Raw genomic sequence first — 24994 nt, forward strand, 5'->3', positions numbered from 1 at the left:
CCAAAGCTGGCCGCTTCTGGGCGATTGCTTCCTTCAGCCGGTCCAAGTGTTTAGAGTTTTGCCGTATGGGAGCAGCTCATAGTAGATAATTCTCGGCTAACCCCACCAAACACACATCAAAACCTTCTTGACCGTCATTCCTGGCTTGGCCACAGTTTCCGTGGGCTTACCGCGTTACGACCACGACCGTTTTCACTTGATGTTGTCGTAAGTGATCCACTTTTCATCGCCAGTGACCAACCGCTTCAGAAATAGGTTTTTGTTGCGATTCAGCAGCGATTCGCAGATGGAAATTCGGAGCATAAGGTTTTTTTGCGTTAACTCGTGTGGCACCCATAAATCGAACTTCTTTTCGTATTCAGCTTGATTCACAATACAGTATGAGGACCATAAACGCTATTCACATTTTCAGCCGATCGGACTTATACAACGCGAGTTACAGATAAATAACGCCATCTATTGGAAAAATAATGAATCTTTTTACTACACCAATGTGTACGTTACAATAATACAGTTCACGAAATAAGTATAGTGTATAAACTAAGAATCTTGTTTTAAATCTTTATATTTCATACGAAATTTTTTTGAATTTTTTTAAATATAGTAAACCTAGAGATTTATTAATACAAAATCAAGAAAGAAAAATAATATCTCGTTAAGAAAAAAATACAGAAAAACTATTCTCTTCGTACGAAAAAAGTATAGCATAGAAACAAATTTTTTCTTTTAAATCAAACTTAATTAAAATTTTTAAAATTTATATGTTTATTGTTAGCTAACATAATAGCATTTACACGTCTTGGCATGTATTAAATCAGGGAGCGAAGGGTGGATAGCGGTATTTTTTTCCATTCGTCTTCAATGCACTTTCTGAGTTCCCTCAAGGAATCAAATTAACGACCACTGGAGTAAACTTGTTGCGAAAGTATCTTCCATAGATTTTTCATTGGGCTTTAGTCGGGGCTTATGGCCAACCAATTCATTAATGGTATATGTATTTCTATCTGAAAAGAAACGCTTTGTTGCAGCTGCATTGTGTATAGTAGCGTTATCTTGTTGAAAAATCCACAAAACCGTTCCGAAAAGTCTATTAAAACATTGTCTAAGAGATCAATGTAACTCATTGCATTCATTTTATGTGTTATAAAACAAATTGGAGCCCTATTGTAGCCAAAAGTCTCCCATACCATGAAGGATCCTCCCTGAAATTTTCTTGAATGGCTTGATTTCAGCGGTCGTCGAATATCTCTCCAATCTTTGTCGTTACCATCGGGGCCATCTAGATTAAAATTTTTTGTCACTAAAAACCACTTTTCCCATTTTCCCACAACAAGTTCCTTTGAGCATATTGCCTCCTAGCATACTGGATGTTAGTATTTTCTTTTAAAATTTGCCGCACCCGGGACAGGGTGGACACTTCAAAATTTAGTTGGTGCTTAATGTTTGGGGAAATACTTTTATTCACTGCCAAATGCTTTATTTGCCGCTTTGACCATTCATTAACCTTTGACGGCCAAGACGTGTGATTAGTGGGTCGATTTTTTTTCTAAAAAATCGCGTATGAAGGAAATGTTCTACGTATCATTCTGAACAACTTTGCATAAGAGAGAAACCCGGTTTCGATCCAGCGATTTTTTAGGTAAAGTTTAATTTTTCGGGACTAAAAAAATTTCTTCGTCATTTTCGAATGAAATTTAATACATAGATGCATTTTGACATTCTATTGATCATTTATCGGAATCGGCCAGATCGGACAAATATACTATACTACTGTAAATAATTTCATTATCTTAATATTTTCTAACATTTTATAAACTATTCTTCATTGTATTCTAAAATTTCGAATGCATGATCACAGAATATACTATAATATTTCACTATTATATGAGTCATGTAATTTATTCATATAAAATACCTTTTACATCTAATCCGCCGCGGAAGCGATCCCAACTTTTAAGGCGTATGCGTTCCCCGAGTATGTGCAGAAAATTCTCGAAGTCTTTACTTGCATCTTCTGTTTAAAAAATGTGAAACATAACAGTAGAAGTTCAATATATGCAAATTATTAATATGTATGTATATACATAGTTAGAAATATATTCATATACAACTGTGAGATGTTCAATAAATTGACTGAAATCTTGCGCTCGGTTTATGTACATATGTATACTGTCTGCATAAATAAGGCATGTACCTCTTACTTATACATACATATGTATATTGTACATATACCAAAGTAAACAATACATTTAGTCAATTAGACTTAGACAATTTAACATACTATCTTTTCAATAATTTTTAAATTATTTAATTTAAAATATTGAATTTTTAACTTGTAACCACATCTTTATTTTCTATGAAGTCAGAATAATATATAATATATACACCATATACATATGTATATTTTTATTATGCTCTCAATATATTGTACACAGTATAATAGTTTTTTTCATATTGTTGTTGCTTGTATCATCTACAAAGGGTGATCCATTTCGAGATTTCCTACTTGTTTAAAGGAAAAAACACATTTAAATTTAATGGGGAATGTTTATTATTATTCGAAAGAATATTCTTTGCCATTAATTTTTTGAAGATTATCTCTTTTAAATAAGAGTCCAATTTTCAATGACTCGTTCGAGCATTCCGACTAGCAACTGGCGAATGACACGCGTGATGTTTTGCCTGAATCGAAGCGGAATTGTCCGCATAGACTTTATAATCGACCAGCCCAAAACGTGAAATTAAATGCTCCCCGAAGTGTTCTCTCAATAAATCCATTCATTGAGTGAAATTGAACGATTTGTAAACGTTGTTCAGGCGTAAGTCTTTCCATGAAATGCCAAACAATACAGAACAAAAATAACATAACAGCTTTACACGACTCACGCGTGATCTGCCAAAAAACATTATTGAAAAAAGTACCTCTACTTGGATCACCCGTTATATACGAGCATATCAACATTACGAAATATGACGAGACGAAACGAGTACTGGATATGCAAGCGATAACTATGGAGGAGGCATAGCTACGCCCACAAAGTGTCTTTAATTCAAAATAGGATAAAGTGATATTACTAAATCACAAATTAAGATATGATAACAAAAGCTGATAAAAGGGATATCAGTGCGGACAGTCATCTGTAGCTAGATTTTTTTAAAAAGTGGGCTCGGCTCCTCCACCTAATGGGCTAAATATACATATTCAAATTATTGAAAGCATTTTCCAAAATCTGATTACAACCAAGTTTACTTCTCATATATCACAATATTGAATTACATCGAATTACTTCACTTTACAGTACAGAACTCAAGAACAAACGAAGATAGCGGCACAAAACTTCGTATGTGCTTTCAAAATACTTTTCATGTAAAAATGGTTGAAATCGTACCATACTTTCACATGACCCACAGATACGGAATATGATAGCCTCAGTGTATTTAGCTGACTTTGTACCGAAAATATTGGCCAGTATGTGGGATGTCTGAATAAAATTTAGAAGTAATTGTTTCCTGTACCATGGCGCCCAAAATGGATAAAATGGTGTCAATGCTTCCTCTAGCTCCCACACTTCTATTATAATGATTATATAGGTCAATATGAATAACACTGGTCCACGAATAACCCTACCCCATATACTACAAACAATGCTTTTAATCGATCTAGTCGATTTTACACAGAAAATATGGGTCAAATTGTGACTTATCTTAATAAAGTTGCGTGGAAACTTCTGTTCGAGCATACTTGAGTTTAATGTCAGAGGAAAATGAAAGCCAATCAGACCTAGGCCCAATTTACCAGATATAGTGATTTTCACTTTCTTAGTTGACTATATACCGTTTTTATTGGTCAATATGTGTGGTATTAAAATGACATTAAGTGGACATTTTTTCCTAATCATAATATGACTAGCGTTAAAAATTATTGAATTCCGTCGAGACTTTTGTCATATCTCATATAACCTATATAAATAATTAATTCCATCTTTTCGACTGACTATTCTCTTATATACCCAATATATAAAATGTTATTCTAATAGTTGAATTTATATCGCGTATATTTTAATAGAAGATTAAATAAAATTAAGCAAAAATGTTTCGCTTAGTATTATGTCATTCGGTAGTAAAATTTTTTACTATCTACCTTTCCCCAACACTAATATGAATAATATAGCGATTTGTGTAAGTAAGATTAATATTATTTTATCTATTAAATATCCCTGACATGAAGCAAAACTAAGTAATGAAGCTAAGCGAGTTAATATAGCGAGTTGGGGGCGTCATCCAATTTCTGTAAGATAGACCAGGGATGACAAAGCGTATATCGACACCTCGATACCAGGCTGATAACTTGTGAATCTTAAACTCACTTTATAACCGAAACCACAATAAAGAAGCCTCAGATGTGGTCCTATGCTCCCCCCTAGGAACCCTAGGATACAACGTATAAACGGAGGTGTAATATATTCACGGTTTTTTGGAAAATCGAACTTTGAGTTCTTATGCAATGAAAATTTTTTTAATTTAATGATTTGCAATCACTAGGTCTATGTAAATTGCTAGAGTAAAAATTGTTCGGTTAGACCCGAACTAAGTCTTTTCTTACTTGTTGTTACTTACGATTGCTCAGCATTTCGTCATCACAAACTTGACCAGGTTTCATATATATCACACCGAATTTGAAGTTCACCGAACCCTCTTGCTCTTCAAGTAGTAGCAAGTCCTTTTGTATGTCGGCTGTATATATCTCTTTGGGATTTTTAGCTGATGCGTCCATACCAGTAAAATGTGCCAATATTTGTTTCACAGTCAGCTTTTGATTAGATTGAAAAGGTAGTGCAATTTTCTGTGTACCCTAAAAGGTAAAACAATCGAATTTGATGCATTTGTAGTTATAGTGGGATAGATAAATAGAGTTTATACTGTTATATAAAATACAACTACAATAAAGGTCATTGTTAAATAGAATTTGTAACTTGAAAAAAAAAGAACAAATGTTTTGTAATGCCCTAATTTGGACAACATACTTTCGAGGATGGTAAACTAATTATTTAGCCTCCAAAAAAAAATCCAAAATTTTAGAAAAGTGGAATTTGTTGTTTTAGCTCGATACACTTGACCCAGCGAATTTCCAACTTATTTAAGCCGTTTGAAAAATACGTTTTCTGGATGTCTTCAAAGTAGACCTTTGAGGCAATAACCTCCTTAAAACACTCATACTTTTGTCCGCCGAGTGACTTTTTCAAGTTCGGAAGAAAAAATTTGCCGGACGGAACAAAATCTGAAAAATACGGTAAATGGGTTACCATTTCGCAGCCTAGTTCGACCAATGCGGCACGTCTGAGCCGGGGCGTTCCCGTGGTGAATAGTGCTTTTTTCTTCACTAAATGGTACGTTTTTTCTGCACCCACAGGCAGCTTACCAGTACCTAATATATATACTCTTGCAACATGTTGCTACAGAAGCTATAGTTTTGTTCACTTAACCGTTGTTTCTATCACCTAAAAATAATCAAGTTAGATATAGGGTTATATATGTTTATATAAATGATCAGGATGAAAAGACGAGTTAAAATTCGGATGACTGTTTGTCCGTCTGTACAAGCTGTAACTTGAGTGAAAATTGAGATATCTTAATGAAACTTAGTGCACGTGTTCCTTGGCAAAAAAGGACGAGTTCGCAGATGGGCGTAATCCAACCACTGCTATGCCTACAAATAAACTCCAAGTCGCAAAAAAGGAAATGGGCATATTTGCAACTGGAACTATCCGCAAAAATCGCATAAGTAATTGTAAACTTCTTTTAGATACAGAATTGAAAAAACGTGTAGGAGGATCTTTCGATACAAAATATGAACTGAAAAAAAGGAGCCATACAAAGTCATCCACCGTTCCAGGAAATGGTACATCAGAATTTTTTATTGGTGCTTGGGAACATCAATGACAAATGCATGGCTTCTATACAGAAATCATTTGCATTTATTATACCCAAACCAAAAGATACACCGCTTATAAAATTTCAAATGGAAGTTGCCCATGAGCTGCTACAATGTACTGACTCAACTTCCTTCGAAAAAAAGAGAGGCCGGCCATTAAACGCACAAAGACATAGCTTAATAATATCCTTGGGCTCTCCATCAAGCAGTGTGACTTTGAATCAATACAGAAAGTTTCAACCAGATCCTACTAATTCTCTGCGTTATGATAAAGTGGAACATTGGGTGGTATTTGCTGAAAAAAGACGATATAGGTTGTGTAAGACAGGAACTCCAATGTCTAAGTGCATTAAATGTAAAGTCCACTTATGCTGTAACAACAATAAAAACTGTTTTATATCTTACCACGCTTAAATTTTGAATAGAAATAAATATATCAAATACTTCTTAGACCAATACAAAAAGAATAGAAAGACAAGAAAATTTAATGTTAATTCTACAGGTAAAAAGTGGGGTAGAAAAGATTAACATATCGAAAAAAAATTTGAACGAATATTTCCTTTAAGGTATGCCATCTCAGGCCTAAAAATTGTTTAAATCGGACTATAACTATTTAAGCCCCCAGATACCGGAAATGTAGAGCCTAAAGCCTTTAGCTGGTCTTTTGCCAAAAATATTGGACAATCTGTGAGATATACATATAATTGAACCGGTTCAATACTTTCCTTAACCCCCATATATCTAATATAAAGATTTTCGAACTTCCAGTTGACTTTATACCACATATACCGGCTAATGTTCTAGATATTTTAATGACATTGAGAAAGCATGTTTTTCTAATAACAGTGTATCTTTGTGAATGAATAAAATCGTTAGAAAACTTGCCTTAGTCCCCATATAACTGATATTCACAATTTTGAAATGTCCAGCTGACTTCACTCCATATATCTACATACTTGTATATTTATATGTACAATATATAAAATGGGTTTACCTCCTAAACTACTGAACCGAATTTGGTCAAATTTAGCACTCTACATCCACGTTGACCCAACAAAAATGGTAGGATAGTTTAAATCTCAAATTTTTTAAATTAAAAACAATTCATAAAAAAATATATTTCTAAACATAAGCAAGTTTTCAAAATTCACAAAAAAAAAATAAAATTATATTTGCAGTGAAATTCATAATTTTTTCCATTGACAAATATTTGTATGAATCGTTTTCTATATCTATACTGGCAATTACGTTTTCACCTTTATTCGTAAATATAATAATATTTTCACTGTATTAAAGTTTATTGTATATGTTAAAGTATTTAATGTAGGTATACCATAGCCAAAGCACCGCGTTACCGAATATACTTGTTATCTATTAAAAATAAATTAATCACTAAATATGTTGCTAAGCTCAAATCTCGAAAACAGCTGAACCGAAACGTTTCAATTGATGAAACAAGTTTATGGCAATGATTGCCTATCCCGTAGCAGAGTGCACGAGTGGTTTCAACGTTTTCAAAGTGGTCGTGAGAACATAAATGACGTTGAACATGTAGGCCAACCAAAATCCGTGATCACCGAAAATTCCATCGAAACTGTGCGTGAATTCATAAAAAATCAGCCGAAACCATCATTAAAATTCATGGAAATAGAATTGAATATCTCCAAAACATCGATTTATCGCATTTTGACCGAACATTTGGGCTTACAAAAGGAGTGTGCACGGTTTGTTCCGCACAAATTGACTGACGACCCAAAATTGCTCAGAATTCAACATTCAAAAAACATCATTAAAGAGGCAAAAAAATACTCGAACTTCCTTTACAAGATTGTGACTGGTGACGAAACGTGGTGTTTTCAATATGATCCCGAAACGAAAAGCCAGAGTGCTGAATGGAAGGGGCCGGACGAGCCGAAACACATAAAATCGCGCCTGGAGCGATCGACGCTTGTGGCCGATTATTTGACCAAAAATCACATTTTAACCTGATATGGCACCATGCGACTTCTACCTTTTCGGAAAAATGCATTTGACGATGAAGGGAAAGCGTTATGCAGACGTGGAGGCCATTCAAAAGGCTTGCACCGGCATACTGGCGGCCATACCGGGCAACGAGCTAAAACACTCGTTCGACATGCTTTCGGACTATGCAAAAAGCTGTATTATAGCAGAAGGAGACTATCTTGAATAAAATTAATTGAGTTTACCGAAAAACCATTTGTTCTCTCTTTTTTAAAGGTCCTGTTTACTTTGGAACGCAACATGTATAAATAATCAGGATGACGAGACGCGTTGAAATCCGGATGACTGTCTGTCCGTCTGTACAAGCTGTAACTTAAGTAAAAATTGAGATATCTTTATGAAACTTGGTACACATGTTTCTTTGTACCGTAAACGGTTGGTATTGCATATAGACGTAATCGGACTACGATGCCACGGCACCACTACTACGCCCACAAAACGCCATTAATCAAAAACAAATAAATTGCAATAACTAAGCTCCGGAATAAGATACAAGACTGTTATTTGGTATACAGGATCACATTAGAAAGGGGTATTTTCAGTTAAATTTATTTTTTAATGGGCGTGGTCTTGCCCCTTAATATCTTTATAAAACTCTTGGGATCTGCTTAACCGATTTCAACCAAATTCGGTGCAAAGTATTTGTTTTTTATTTCTATGTTATAGTAAAACTTTGCGTGAGTAATGCGTTTAAATTATGCCACCTTGTGACCAAAAATTGTCCAAATCGAACCAAAACTGTTCAAGCCCTTAAGTACTGAATATATGAACCTCAGTGCCTAGAGTTGACTTTTTACGCCGATATAATCATTGTTGCTTGATTTGCATACAGGAAAGTGAAAACATCAGATGGAATTTGAAATGTAGTTATATGGGAAATAGGCGTGGTTGTAATACGATTTCGCCCACTTTCGCCTATAGCATAGAAATATGAGAAGAATATTATGTACCGAATTTGGTTGAAATCGGTTGAGTAGATCTCAAGATATGGGTTTTCACCTAAATGTGGGCGGTGCCACGCCCATTGTCTAATTTCGAACGCGGCTCCTATAAAATCAGCTTATGCGATCCCTGTGCTAAAATTTAATGACTCTGGCGCTTTTAATAGTTTTTAACAGTACCGTTATATGGGGAGTGGGAGGAGCTGTCACCCGATTTCACCCATTTTCACACCGTGCCTAAAAACGTTTGTTCTCAGTGAATTTCGTTATTATAGCTTTAGCTTTTAGGACATTTGCACATCAAATCTATTTAACCGCAGATGCCCCTCCCTAATGCGATCGTGTGTGCCAAATACCAGCCTTGTATCTTATTGTGGAGCTTAGTTATGACAATTTATTTGTTTTTGATTAATGGCATTTAGTGGGCGTGGCAGTGGTCCGATTACGCCCATCTGCAATATCAACCGTCTTACGGTATCAAGAAACATGTGTACCAAGTTTCATAAAGATATCTCAATTTTTACTCAAGTTACAGCTTGCACAAACGGACGGACGGACAGACGGACGGACAGACAGTCATCCGGATTTCAACTCGTCTCTTCATCCGGATCATTTATATATATATAACCATATATCTAACTCGATTAGTTTTAGGTGATACAAACAACCGTTAGGTGAACAAAACTATTATACTCTGTAGCAACAGGTTGCAAGAGTATAAAAATAAATAAATGAAAAACTCGATAATAGTATGTTTTTGTGTCAAAAATGGGTTGAATTGGATCAATACTTCTTTTAATATACAATTTTGCCAACACTTAAAATAATTTCCCTTGCAAGTTGCGAAAGTATAAAATGTTCGGTTGCACCCGAACTTAGAACTTCCTTACTTGTTAAATTTGGAAGTGATACGTAGGGTTACGCTTGCACCGGAAATAACGTTATCGTTTTTATTCACAAATACAAGTTTACTATATTGAATAGTTTATAATTAATGTATACCTTATTCACAGCATCGAGTATGTTTACATTCTCTAGTATGTTTACATTGATATATTTATAAAATTGCTTTAACATAAGTTCTCAAGTACACTTGAGCAATGTCAAAAATTAATGCAATCAGCCCTTATATTCTATGCCTTCAATGACTTTAGTATAATTTCCCTGACGGGAAGTAAAATATAGTAATAAAACTAAGTGGGTTTTTGACCTTCAAAATAAGTTAATATGATCTCTAATTTGATTGTAATCCATTAAACATTTCGTCTAACAATGAAGTTGAACCATTTCTAATATAAAGTTTGTCCAACACCTGAAGATATTTCCCCGGTTTTGATCATTGCAAGTTTCAATTTTCGGTTACACCCGAACCTAGCCTTTCCCTACTTATTCATGTAGTTAATGCCGCACGCGGTTATTGGAGATGTCAACTTTCTGACTCATATGATCATTTTTTGTTAGAGTAATTATGTCTATAAATATATTAGGTCAAGTAAAAAGTTAAATATTATTAGATGTATCTTAAAGATTTAAGTCAACAATATTATTAGATGTATTTTAAAGATTTAAGTGAAATTTGTTATAATATTTAATTTTAGTCAAAAAATTTTCGATATGGTATATTAGTATATTGAGTTTCTTAGAATTGTGTAGTCATATCTACATAGATACTTTGCAATAATTAATACTATTAAGGGTTTAAATTTAAAACTATTTCCAGCAGTACAGCTTACCTGCTTCCGAAATAATATTGCCCGAAACATTGGTGCACCCTGATGACCCGAATCTTGCGACACAACCGAAAGAAAGTAAGGATTCTTCTCCGTATCCACACCGACATAATTTTGGTGCACTATAACAAAAAAAAAATAATAAATAACTATGCTATGTACATATATGACAAAAGCAGAAAATTAAATATTTCAAATAACGTTCATACAAAAGTCTGTATATTTTGTAACTACCCATTAAATTAATTATACCAATTTTTATGCTCCCGCAACATGTTGCACAGATTATAATAGTTTTGTTCACCTAACGGTTGTTTGTATGACCTGAACATAATATATATATACTTATATGTATGTATATAAATGATAAGGGTGACGAGACGCGTTTAAATCCGAGTGACTGTCTGTAGGTCCGTCTGCCCCTACTTTTAATTTATATTATTAAAATATATACGAAATTCCAGTATATCACTTTACCTTGCGAGAATATATAATGTTCGATTACACCCGAACCTAGAGCTTCCTTACATATTTGTGGTACTACTAATACGGACCGCAAGCCGAACTAGTCAGCCGAATAATTTTTAAGCTATTGAATAGCTTTTATCGCGGCGACCGAATCAAGAACTTCCGTAACGAAAATAAACCTAATACGATCACAAAGTATGATATTAGTAGCATTATTATTATTTTGTGAAATATCTACGCCACCTTTTGGAATACTTTCTCGACCTGAACAATACAATTGAAATTACGTAATTCAATCGGTTTATCAATCGTAATAAATTTCTGCTTATCTTGGCTGGAGATTTCAACATCAACTTCGTTGATAAAATATCAAGCATCCACAACAAAATATGGGATCAGCATTGACGTGCTATTTTCCAGATATTTAGAGGATATCAAGTCTCAAACGCATGTTTCTTATTTCAGTTACCATAAACCTATAGTTTCAATGTTAAAAATTCCTGTATTAACTTCTCATTTATTCAATAAAAGAACAAAATTTGTTTACTTATCGATCATGACGCTCAAAAAGTGTAACTTGAATTAATATCAAAGAAAAACAAGTAAGGAAGTTCTAAGTTCGGGTCTAACCGAACATTTTATACTCTCGCAACTTGCAAGGATCAAAGCCTGGGAAATTACTTCAGGCGTTGGCAATATTTTATATTAGAGGAAGTATTGATCCGATTCAACCCATTTTTAACCCAAAAACATACTATTATCGAGAGTTTCATTTATTTATTTTATTATATGAATTTCAACTATTATATATATCTTACACATTGTCCGATATTTTAGGTAAAAAGTCTTTAGGCACTGGGGTCTACACATTCAGTACCTAGGGGCTTGAACAGTTTTGGTTCGATTTAGACAAATTTTGGTCACAAGGTGGCATACTTTAAACGAATTATTCACGCAAAGTTTTACCTGGTACAATTATTGTTGCGCATAGTGGAAAGTGCAAGAATCAGATAGATTTGAAAATGGTGTTACATGGGAAATAGGCGTAGTTGTAATCCGATTTTATCCATTTTGGCATTATGATATAGAAATTTGAGAAGAATGTCATGAACGGAATTTGGTTGAAATGGGTTAAGCAGATCCGAAGATATGGGTTTTCACCTAACAGTGGGCGGTGCAATGCCCGCTGTTTAATTTATAACAAGATTACTTTAAAGTCATCTCATACCATACATAACTGATATTCACTATTTTGAAACTTTACTTTATATACATATGTAGTATATGTTTTTACTTATGTATATATTTATAAAATTGTTTGAAAATAAGTTCTCACCTTTTCGCTACATTTCTTAATATAAAGTTTTGCCAACAACTGAAGGTATTACTCCGGCTTTGATCCATGCAAATGGCAAGACTATGAAATGTTCAGTTACACCCGAACTTAGCCCTTCCTTACTTGATTATATTTGTATAATTTTAAATATATCTAATTATAAACTCATGCATTGGTCTTATGTTAATACATATGTTTTAATCCGCGTGGCTATTTTGATAACCCCGTATATTTAAGATGTCTTTAATTTCAATCTTAATTATTTCTGATTCTTTTTATACCCTGAACAAGGTATTCAGTTTGTATATACTTGAGGCTCTATAAAGTATATACATCCGCGTGACAAGCCGAGTCGATTTAGTCATGTCCGTTTGTCCGTCTGTCCCTCCGTCTGTATTTACGCGAATCGGATTCAGAAATTTTGCACTCGTCCTTTTTTTACAAAGAAGCTTTTTATTTGATAGAACTGCGCATATCGCACATACATACAATTACATATGAATAGCTGCCATACAAACAGAATGATCAAACTCAATTCCATGTAAGGAAATATTTTTTATTTGACAAGGTATCTTCACGGAATTTGGCAGAGAGTATTATTCAAGATAGCGCTACAATCTCCGCAAGAATTGTTTGGATCGGATTACTATAGCATGTAGCTGCTATACAATTGGCCGATCAATCCTTTTCTCTTTGCATGGAAAACTCTTGTATATGTCAGAGTATCTTCATAAAATTTGGCAAAAGTTATTATCTAAAGCATCGCTACCATCTCTGAACATATTGTTTAGAATGGATTACTATATCTTATAGCTGTCATTCAAACTGACCTATCAAAAGATCATTTTATACCCTTTTATGCTATAAGAATGTACCTGTGAAGGTACATATAGCTGTCAAGGTACTATAGCTGCGGTACTAACATTTTACTTCACTTACATTTGCCCAAAAAGTATTTGAAATACCATCGTGTTTGATGCTCAGGATTCTCTAAGATAGGGGTGCTCGGAGATCCGAAAACCTGCAAAAGTAAAACTAAAATTGATTCATTTGCATATGTACGTATTATATTCGAATAAACTATTAAACATTATATATACCCACATAAAGATGATGAGTTGTGGTAGTGTTCCGGTAGTGTAGCGGGTTTAGGTTGACGAGGTTTTTCCAATTTTCCATGGGAAGATGTATCTGTTTTATATATTTCAGGTACACACTTTTAACATACTAAACGAGAAAGTCTCACCTAAATTTAGTGGGCTATTTAGCTCTAAATGATATAATTCTGAAATGTATATACTTGTACAACAATAACGCAGGTCAACAAACTTTTTTTTTTTTTTGAACTTGGGATTTACTTAATAAATTCTGGTTATACATATATGCAAATACATATGGGAAAGGACGATTTCAAATCGAAAATATTCGCTATTTAAGTAATTATAGCGATTTCACAATTTTTGGCTTTCACGCCTATACAAGTATAATGTCGGCCTTTGCGGGTTGTTGTCGTCAAAAAGGAGAAAAAAAATTTAGAGCTGAAAATTATGACGAGCTGACCACTGACATGATTACGAATTTCTTCATAATCGGAAGTAGATTGTCTCTAAAGATGCCCATATTACTCTCTTATATAGATAAATTTATAGATAATATGGGAGTTTATCAAGGCTAGTATACACTATTTTGGACTATATTTGGGGTTTAATAAGTGAAACTTCTACGAAACATGACACGAAAAGTAAAACTGTTAGTTTTTCAACATTTAGAGTCTATTTAAAAATGTCTGTTGTAAGAAATAATTCTAAATGTATGATCGGTATCTCTTCATAATGTATTTATACATATCTAAAACTTGTGCGTATTTTTATTGAATCGAAATTTTCCATTTTTTAACACCAAGCGACAAAAACCAATATGGTTTGAATCAGTTTCAACAATTTTTGTAAGTCAAAGAGCTACTTATGTGGTGGAAATTTTTATTTACACTCTTTCAAAATGTTTCTACAGAGTAAAATAGTTTTGATCACCTAACGGTTGTTTGTATCACCTAAAACTAACCGAGATAGATATGGAGTTATGTATTATATATATAAATGATTAGGATTAAGAGGCGAGTTGAATTCCGCGTGACTGACTATCTAAATGAAACTTGGTACACGTGTTCCTTGAAAAAAAGTGAGGACGAGTTAAAAAGATGGGCGTAATCGAAAAAACGCCATTAATCGAAATCCTATAAATTGCCATAATTAAGCCGTAAATGAAGTTACAAAAGAGTAAAGTAAAGTTATTTTTTAACAACGAAACGCAGTAATGAGGGGCATCTGTTGTTTGACTACATTTTAAAATTGGGCGTGGCCTCGCCTCCTAATAAGTTTAATGTAAATATCTTCCAATTTATTTAAGCTATATTACCTAAACGTGCACAGGACATACCATTTCGACACTTCTTGCGACAGCATGAAAATAGGTGAAATCAGATGAACAATAAATTTTACATCCGAAATGGGCTTTATAGGAGCAGGTGTCAAAATTGGACAATGGGCTCATATCTTCGAACCCAATGCAGCAGTCTCAACTAAATTTGGTATATAAAATTACTTTGACACTTCCATGAAACAGTGCAATAATGAGCGAAATTGAACAGTAATGACGCCTACTTCCCATATCACAACTTTAAATTTCATCTGAATGTTTCACTTACCAGTGCAAACTAATTAATACACAAATTTACATGAATATTTCTTATGAGGTGTGCCATCTCAGGTCTAAAAATTTTCTAAGTCGGACCATAACTATTCTAGGCCCTAGATACCGGAAATGTGGACCCCAGAGCCTATGGCTAACTTTTTGCCGAAAATATCCGTCAATCTGTGAGATATATAATTGAAATTCGGAGACAATATTTTTATGATAATAATATACCCTTTTGTCAAAAATAGGTTGAATCGGATTAATACTTTCCTTAGCCCCCATATACCTAATATAAAGATATTCGAACTTCTAGTTGACTTTATACCACATATATCGTGTTTTCCAAATAACAGTGCATCTTTGTGCCTAAACTGGATAAAATCGGGCGTAAAGTTGCCTTAGCCGCCATATACCTGATATTCATGGGTTTGAAACTTCTTTACTCCATATATAAGGTGTAGTAAAAAGAAATTATTATTTATTTATCCTATAGATGGCGTTATTTATCTCTATCTCGCGTTGTACAAGTCCGATCGAGTTCGATTAGATTGCGTTAAATGACATTGCGTACTTAATTGGTTGATTTAGTTTTGTTTGAGCGCGCGTCAAAGATGGACATTAGCAAATAGATATATTTTACAGTTTTTCTTCGATAACGCAATCCGGGCGGCGGTGGGAATAGTGTTTATGGTCCTGATAGTATAACAGCCAATCATGCGCAATTCTGGTTTCGTCGATTCCGTTCCGGTAATTTCCATATCAAAGATGCACCACGCTCTGGAAGACTAATTATCGACCAAATAATGGAAATCGCCGAGTACAAACAGCGATTACTATTGTCCAGAACCTAAACATTGCACAAAAACCGTTTGGAACCATTTAAATAAGGCTGGATAGAAAAAGTAAGAATTAAAGCATTAAATTTCATGCGTACGAAAATAAGCTCTCAATAATATACTCGGGCAATGTCAAAAATTAATGCAATCAGTCTTTCCATTTCTATATGTATATAGAAATAATACTAAGTGAGTATATGACCTTCAAAATAAGTTAATATGATACCAAAATTAAATAAGTCCATACACCATTTCGTCAAACGCAACATTTTTTTATATATGGTAAAGTTTTGCCAACATCTGAAGGCATTACCCCGGCTTTGATCCTTGCAAGTTGCAAAAGTATGAAATGTTCGGTTACACTCGAACTTAGCCCTTTGTTACTTCTTTAAATTTATGTTGATTTACGCACCTCGTCTTTTTCTGCCAGCGAATCACCATTTTCAATTCGAAAACGTTTAAAGTTCGGATCCAGGCCATCTAAATCAGATTGTGGTAACTGCAAATAAAATAAAACTTTTAATAACTAAACATGATTATATACATACATAAATACTTAATTAAGTAAAAGAAATTAAGGGTTCAGTTGAGGTAATTTAACTCGTGTAAAACAAGGCCCATTTTTTTGGAGTTTTTTGTAAGCAGTTAAAACCTATTTAATCTATTTTAAACAAATGGTAAATAATAGTCTTGAAGAACATTCATGGAGGAATGTTTAAAAATGCGGTAATGGCAGCCGTTACTTTGGAGCGTTTCGGAAAAAAGTTTAACTGTGGTTGCCGGTATAAAGATATTAGTAACTTTTCATTCACTACTATTTCAATTGTTCCAGTCGACTGGAAATGTAGATACAAAGTTCTTGAGATATTTTGCATTTATTTAAGATAAAAAAAGAAATTTCGAAAAAAATTTAATAATTCTCTTTAAAACAAAAATATTTATGTTTTTCGAGTCCAATTCTACATAATTTAACAAATTCTACTATTTATATACATACATAAAAATAAAAAATTGTGTATATTATGTTGATTTTTTGGCACCCTTTTAGTAATCCCTATTCTAATTTAAAATATGTAAATTACAGGCTAAGCAAGTTCTTTTACATAAGGTAGACAATACTTCTACCATCAAATTCTAATTAATCTCCTACATTATAGAAGAGAAGCATAGTTACCTTGCTTTAACGGTTCTTTGCAATACCTAAAACCAGTAGAGATAGATAGAAAGTTATTATATATAAATGGTCAGGATGACAAAACGAGTTGAACTCCGAGTGACTACCTGCCCATCCGACTGTCCCTGCAATTAATAACTTGATATATAAGCAAATTTGAGTGTTTTTTGATGGTGAAGTTAGAAATATAGCATTCTTTAGGATTTTCAATTTCTGCACGACCAGTGGAAAGCAATTTTTAATAAGCTCATAATTGTTGCAGAGAATTGAAAGCATATCGAGACGATGTCACCAAACACGGAAACGACCTACATAAAGAACTTGATGAAAATTGCAGTAAAGAAGAAATTGAATTCAAAAGAAACACTTACTACGTCATACAATATTCGCCGCAGTGAGTGACATAAGCGAATCGTTCTCATTTCTATGGCAGTTCCATGACATGAAAGAAGATAAACTCAACGTAGCTGTCAAAAGATTTGCAAAATATATTCCGTTGATGTATTTGATAAGTTCTCCAATGAAGTTTGCAGAAATTTTGAAACCCGTCTTACTCCATAAAACTTATGGAATACCTTTAATGCTCGAAAGTTGTGAAGACTTTTCCCAACAATTTGCACCGCTTTGAGAATATTTTTCACTTTAACCGTTTCTGTTTCAAGTGGTGCACGTTCGTTTAGTGCTTCAGCATGGATCAAAAATTTTCATCGATGCTCGTCAGGGCATGATTCCGGGACTAACTACACTGTGCCTAGAGGCAAAGTTAGCCAAGAAGTTGGATTTCCAAACTATTATCAACACATTCGCTGCCGCGAAAGCTCTAAAAGCTCACTTTTAAGTTCAAAGTAATTGAAGATTGGTGGATTTGAAACTGCATGTTCAAAAACTTAATCAAGATAGTCAACAGATTTCAAAATTATCCACTCCCCATCATAGATAAGAGAAGATACATTACATCGTATTTGACTTATTCTTTAAAAACATTGACTAGTAAGCGGGAAGATAGTTAATCAAATTTATAAAGTATTACATACATTCCCCCACTTCTTTACCGCTGGGCCCGGTTTTTCTCTCGGCGGCCCCAAATATAATACAAATGTCAACTTCAAAAATATTTATGTTATTTTTTATTGAAACGCATGCAATATGTCCCTGTGTTAACCAAATTAAATTTGTAAATAATATGATCCCGATTTAAGCCATCTTTGACACAAAAACATACTATTATCGAGAGTTTCATTTATTTATTTTATTATATAATATGAATTTCAATTATATATCTTACACATGAACCGATATTTTCGGTAAAAAGTCAACTATAGGCACTGGGATCCATATATTCGTACACAGGGGCTTGACGAGTTTTAGTTCGATGTCGACAATTTTTGGTCACAAGGTGGCATACTTAAAAGGCATTATTCATGCAAAGTGTTACTCCGATGCAATCATTTTTGCTTGATTTTCAAAGTGGAAAGTGAGAGAATCAGATGGAATTTAAAATGGTGTTATATGGGAAATAGGCGTGGTTGTAATCCGATTTCGCCCATTTTCGCACTATAACATGAAAATATGAGAAGAATGTTATGTACTTGTAGATATTGGTTTTTCCCTAAAAGTAGGCGGTGCCATGCCCATTGTCTAATTTTGAAGTCGGTTCCTATAAAGTCATCTCATACCATCCCAGAAATAAAATGTAATGTCTCTGGCGTGTTAAGTACTTGGGAGTTCGGGGTTGTCACCTAATTTCACCCATTTTTACACTATCGATATAGGTACTAAAAATATTTGTTTGTAGGGAAATTTTGTTATTGTAGCTTTAGCGGCTTAGGAGATATGCACATTAAACCTATTGGGGGCTAGACCACGTCCACTTTTTAAAAAAATTTTAAACTGCAGACGCCCGTCCTTATTATGATCCTGTATACCATATAAAAGTCTTGTATCTTATTGTGGAGCTTAGTTATGGCAATTTATTTGTCTTTGATTAATGGTCCGATTGCGCCCATCTGTAATACCAACCGTCTTACGGTACCAAGAAACATGTGTAGCAAGTTTCATAAAGACATCTCAATTTTTACTCAAGTTACAGCTTGCACAGACGGACAGACGGACTGACAGTCACCCGGATTTGAACTCGTCTCTTCATCCTGATCATTTACAAGCTATACCGACAAATGACCTAAAAAAGTCATTCGATAACCGTCTTGAACGTGCAAAACGTTGTATTCAGGCGAAAAGAGACTATTTTGAAGGCGACCAATACATTTTTCAAAAAAAAAAAAAATAATAATAATATTCATTTTTTAATAAAAGTCCTGAAACTTTTGAATTGCACCTTGTATATATATATAACCCTATATCCAACCCGATTAGTTTTAGGTGATATAAACATCAGTTAGGTGAACAAAACTATAATACTCTGTAGGAACAGGTTGCGAGAGTATAAAAAAGTTACATCTTTATATTTCTAATGGATATTTTTAACAAATGGAACGTAAGTACCATATGGTACTTTAGCGGGATTCTTGTGCTATTCCCTCTTAAGTATAACAAAACATCTGCATCGTCGGTTGAGATACTTAACCGGGATTGACTGCATACATATAGTATGTTAATAAAATGCCAAATATGATTGTAATCCATTTTTTTATCGTTTCACTCTAAGTATTCAAGTGGTAAAAATTATAGAAAAATGATCAGAGATGGCAATAGGATTGAAATCTAGAAAAAAGTATTTCTGTTGAAACTTAACTAACAATAACCCTTTCTAAATTTCCATGTTGTTCATTTAAATATTATATATCTATTTACGATCTTCATTATGCCATGCAATAAGATTTTCAGTGAATTTCAAAGTTGCCCCTGAATTGACTAACTGAAATTTCTAACAGCTAGCCGCTCATTTGCCGGCTTGCCGTACGTCTTCTTCTAGCAGCATGTCTTCTTCGTCTTCTCTTTCTCGCAGCAGCATTACTATTACTTGAATTTGTTGATGAAGAAGCTGTTTTTGGCTAGGTGGCGGATGGAGTTGTTGTTGAGTCAGCTGCTATACCCGTTGTAGGAGCAGAGAATGTTAGCATGTTGCACAGAGTATAATAGTTTTGTTCACCTAACGGTTGTTTGCATCATCTAAAACTAATCGTATACATATACATATAAATGATCAGGGTGATGAGACGTGTTGAAATCTGAGTGACTGTCTGTCCGTGCAAGCAATAACTTGAGTAAAAATTGTGATATCTTAATGAAACTTAGTACACGTGCTCCTTGGCAAAAAGGTGAGGACGAGTTCGTAGATAGCCACTAATCGAACCACTGCCACGCCCACAAAACGCCATTAAACGAAAATTTTTAACTGTTATAAATAGCAATAATTTCTTTATACACTGTGAAAATAGGGAAAATCAAATAACAATCACACCCACTCCCCATTTAACGGTTATGTGAAAATTGCTAAAAGTGCGATAACTCACTGAATAAAAGAGCCTCAAACATTAAATTTCGCAGCCAGTATAACAGGGAAGGGAGCCGGTGTAAAACTCGGGCAATGGGCGTGGCACCGCCTAAATCTCAGGAACTTCTAGATAATTTTCAGCAAAATATACTGTGTAAGGTTACCTAATCATTTGCCACGTGAATGGGCATACATACGCTGTGAATGGGCGCAGTCGTTTGACAAGCTCGCCTCCTTCCCATATAACAAACATTAAAATTCTATCTGATTCTTTCACTTTACAGTATACAAATCAAACATCAATGCAACTTTGCACATCTAGTGTCGAAAGCGGACTATAACTGCAAGGACCCGGACACATTGACTTCTAGTACTGAAATTCGGAGAAAATATTTTTGTGCCAAAAATGGATAAAATCGGGACAATACTTCCCTCAACCCAAATACCTAATACAAATGTTTTCGAACTTCCGGTTGACTTTATACCACATCTTATGGTCAATATGTTTGAAATCTTTATGAAATTCCGAAAAAATTTCTTTCTAATAATAGTGTATATTCTTGTGTGTGATTATATTACTTCCTATTTTTAATTAAAATATATATGAAAATTCCGTATATCACTTTACCTTGGGAGAGTATAAAATGTTATGATTACGCCCGAACTTAGACCTTCTTTACTTGTTGCTTAAAAATTATTTTTAAATGACATAATTTAAAAAAATATTTGACATTAATATTTATCATGTAAAATATGAATGCAATAAAAATCATATTTATGTAAAATGCAAAATTTTCATTTATTTTGTTGGCGAACAGCGTATTTTACATGTTTCTGCCAAATAGTAGCGAATAGTAAGAAAATTGTGAATTCCTTACTTGGTGTTTTTCAGCTCTGTTAGCCGCCCAATCGAGCATCATACAAAATTCGATTTGCACCTTCTCGTTCCTTTACGTTCTCTGTTTACACAGTAATATAACTTATCCAGGTCATCTTGGAAAGATTTATGCCTGAACAAAATTTATGAATCGTTCAGCTTTATTACAAATGTTCTGTAAAGAATGTGTTTCGCACGTTTATATAATCGGCCTACTGAGCGTAATATTCGCAACTTCATCACTCATCTTGAGACCCAGCATTCATTATTGAATAATAATCGACCGAATAGAACACGTCCAGCACGCAGTGAAAAAAATATAGCGGCCGTAGCTGAGAGTGTACACGAAGACACGAAGTGGAGAGTCGATTCGGGGCCGTTTGCAGCAACTCGGACTGACGTATGGAACGACTTGGTGCATTTTACGTCAAGATCTTAAATTGAAAGCGTATAAAATACAGCTTGTGCAAGAACTGAAGCCGCTCGACCTTCCCAAGCGACATCGCTTCGCTCTTCCAAGAAGATCCGACGTTTTCGAGCCAACATACTTATGTAAACAAGCAAATTAGCCGCATTTAAGACAAAGAGCAACCTGAAGAAATTCAAGAGCTGTCATTTCATCGGAATAAACAATGATGCCGGTGAGAAAGTGACTGACAATGGCGACTGTTATCGCGCCATGAAAACCGACCATTTGATGCTTAAAACTCGGGATCTCGGCGACATTCGATTTCAACAAGACGGCGCCACTTCCCACACATCGCATCAATCAATGGATTTATTGAGAAGACACTTCGGTGAGTGGATAATTTCACGTTTTGGGACGGTCTTGGTGGCCAAGATCATGTGATATCATACCGGCCATTCAGGTGGAAATGTTTGAAGGAGTTATCGAAAATTGGACTCAATGGATTCACCATCTGAGATGTAGCCGCGGCCACCATTTGAAAGAGGTAATCTTCAAAAAATAAATAACAAAGAATGTTCTTTCGAATGATATTAAACATTCCCCATTAAATTTTCATTTTATGTTTTTTTTTTATAAAAAAGTAGAAAGTCTCAAAAGGGATCACCCTATATATACATATCATAATTCTTAATGTCATTGTGTCCACCCGCATGCTCCGAAAAGTTGTTGTGCAGACTTGCGAACTTTTATTACGCCTACAAAACGCCGTTAACCGAAAAATTATAAAGTGCTATAACTAGGTTAGAAATCATCTACAACACTCGAACTTTTTTAAGGGGACATTTTCATGTTCTCTAATATGTTTAATGTGATATGTATCTCAAAACTACTTAATATTTATTAACTAAACTATGTGGAAGCATTTCCTTCCGTTAATTTTTATATAGTGTGAAAGTCGGTTACTCACCACCATACAACCACCATATATTTAATGCCGGTATTCAGCTTGTCACGAATGTCTCATGTATCTAATTCACACATTTGTGAATTAGTGACTCTGTTAGTCAGGACGTATCATTTTGGTATTCATCCATAATGGCGAACGAAGGCAAATAAAATTTTATTATTTTATAAAGTTATATTGTATTTACAATGTTTCTTTTCTTACAGGTAATAGTAAAACGTTACGAACGACGAAAGATCAGATCGAGTGCTACCTAAGTAATGTGCGCGTCCACCCAGAAATAAAATTACACAAAATTACTCAACGCGTCCGTTCCATCACATTTTGATGCTTGACAGTATACAATACAAACATATAATATATAATAGGAAAACGTCTGAGACCCTATAAAATATTAGGTAAAGTAAAAAGTTCGTTCAGTTTTTTATTGATTTTTCAAAAAGTGATAACTTTGTGTATATTTGTCCGATTTAAGTCAAATATGCGCCGTTTTATTCGCTAAATTTGTTGCCAACGAGATGCCAACTTCATTATACTCCTCTCGTAGAAGGCTGCGTCCCTATTGGCAAAAAACTCGAAAAGCCAATTTTCACAGGCCTCTCTTGAGGCTAACTTCTCACCATTAAGCGCGTTCGCCATGGACAGGAAAAGATGGTAATCACTTGGTGCCAGGTCCGGACTATAAGGTGGGTGCATTAGGACCTACCATCCGAGCTCCCGAAGCTTCTGGCGCGTCACCGAAGACGTGTGTGTCCTGGCGTTGTCCTGATGGAACACAATTCTGCCTCTGTTGATCAAAGATGGCCTCTTCTGGATGAGTGCTGTATTCAAGCGGTCTAGTTGTTGGCAGTAGAAGGCCGAATTGAGCGTTTGGCCATAGGGGAGCAGATCGTAGTAGATGATTCCTTGTCAATCCCACCAAACACACAGCAAAATCTCCCTGGTCGTCAATCCGGTCTGGGCCGCTTCCCCGAGCTTTAACCACGACCGTTTTCGCTCGATGTTGTCGTAAGTGACCCATTTTTCATCGCCAGTCAAAATCCGCTTCAGAAACGGTTCGATTTTGTTGCGATTCAGCAGCGATTCGCAGGGTGGAAATTCGATCCATCATGTTTTTTGCGTTAGTGCCACACGAACTAAACATCGAGCTTCTTTTTGAATCCAAGGTTATGCAAATGGTTTCAAACGGTTTTCTGTCTTATCTGTAGTTCCTCAGCAATTAAATAAGTGCTCACGTGACGGTCTATTTCCACTATTTTCATGATTTTATCGCAATTTTCGACAACAGGCCTCCCCACGTGTGGTGCATCTTTGACATCGAAATTACTGGAACGGAACCTAGCAAGCCACTTTTGTGCTACACGTTCGTTTACAGTATCGGGCTCATAAATTAAATTAATTTTTTCAGCCGCTTTGGCTGCTTTTTCGCCCTGATCGAGGAAAAATTGTAAAATATAGCGACTTTTCTCTTTGCTGGTGTCCATCTTTGACGAGCGCTCACAACGTACTGAGTCAATTAATCGAAAAACTGTCAAAGACAAACTTTTAGCGGGAATAAACACGTTTTCAGCGCCATATAGTATGACATGGTGCGACACGTAACACTAGTACTATGGACAATAACGCCATCTCTTAGATAAAAACCGAACGAACTTTTTACTTTACCGAATATATACATAATTGATCAGCATTATGAGCTGAGCTGATTTAGCCATGTCCGTCTGTCTGTCCGTCTGTCGGTCTATCGATCTGAAATTTTGCACCTGGCTTTTTCTCACTAAGAACCTGCCCATTTGATGGCACGGCCGATATTGGACGACTATAGCATATAGCTGCCATACGAACTGAACAATCGGAATAAAGTAATATTTGGATGGAAAACTTTTTTATTTGACGAGGTATCTTCATGAAATTAGGCACGAGTTATTATTTAAGGCAACAATGTATTCATCGCAGAAATTGTTCAGATCAGATCACTATAGCATATAGTTGCCATACAAATTGAACGATGGGAATCAAGTTTAAGAGTCTTTGTATGTGGGTATTAAAGCTTCGGTGCACCCGAAGTTAACAATTTTTATACTCTCGCAACCTGTTGCTACAGAGTATAATAGTTTTGTTCACCTAACGGTTGTTTGTATCACCTAAAACTAATCG

General features: G+C 34.7%; 1 protein-coding gene across 5 annotated transcripts in view; it reads right to left on the minus strand.

The window, feature by feature from the left end:
• The window catches only part of LOC118682617 (GTPase-activating Rap/Ran-GAP domain-like protein 3), a 106429-nt gene that overhangs the window by 15593 nt on the left and 65842 nt on the right, over positions 1-24994 (minus strand). For 3 of the 5 annotated variants that reach the window (XM_070109549.1, XM_036371869.2, XM_036371870.2), the window contains 5 exons: positions 16372-16458; positions 13369-13450; positions 10629-10747; positions 4618-4852; positions 1916-2014 (listed from right to left, as the gene is read on the minus strand). In XM_070109549.1, coding sequence (XP_069965650.1) covers positions 1916-2014; positions 4618-4852; positions 10629-10747; positions 13369-13450; positions 16372-16458 — 622 coding nt within the window. Of the gene's footprint in view, positions 1-1915; positions 2015-4617; positions 4853-10628; positions 10748-13368; positions 13451-13533; positions 15976-16371; positions 16459-24994 lie in introns of those variants that run through there. The other 2 variants (XM_070109548.1, XM_070109547.1) reach the window with 2 other exon arrangements.

Source organism: Bactrocera oleae, chromosome 5 (assembly GCF_042242935.1).
Source record: "Bactrocera oleae isolate idBacOlea1 chromosome 5, idBacOlea1, whole genome shotgun sequence".
Classification (NCBI taxonomy): domain Eukaryota; kingdom Metazoa; phylum Arthropoda; class Insecta; order Diptera; family Tephritidae; genus Bactrocera; species Bactrocera oleae.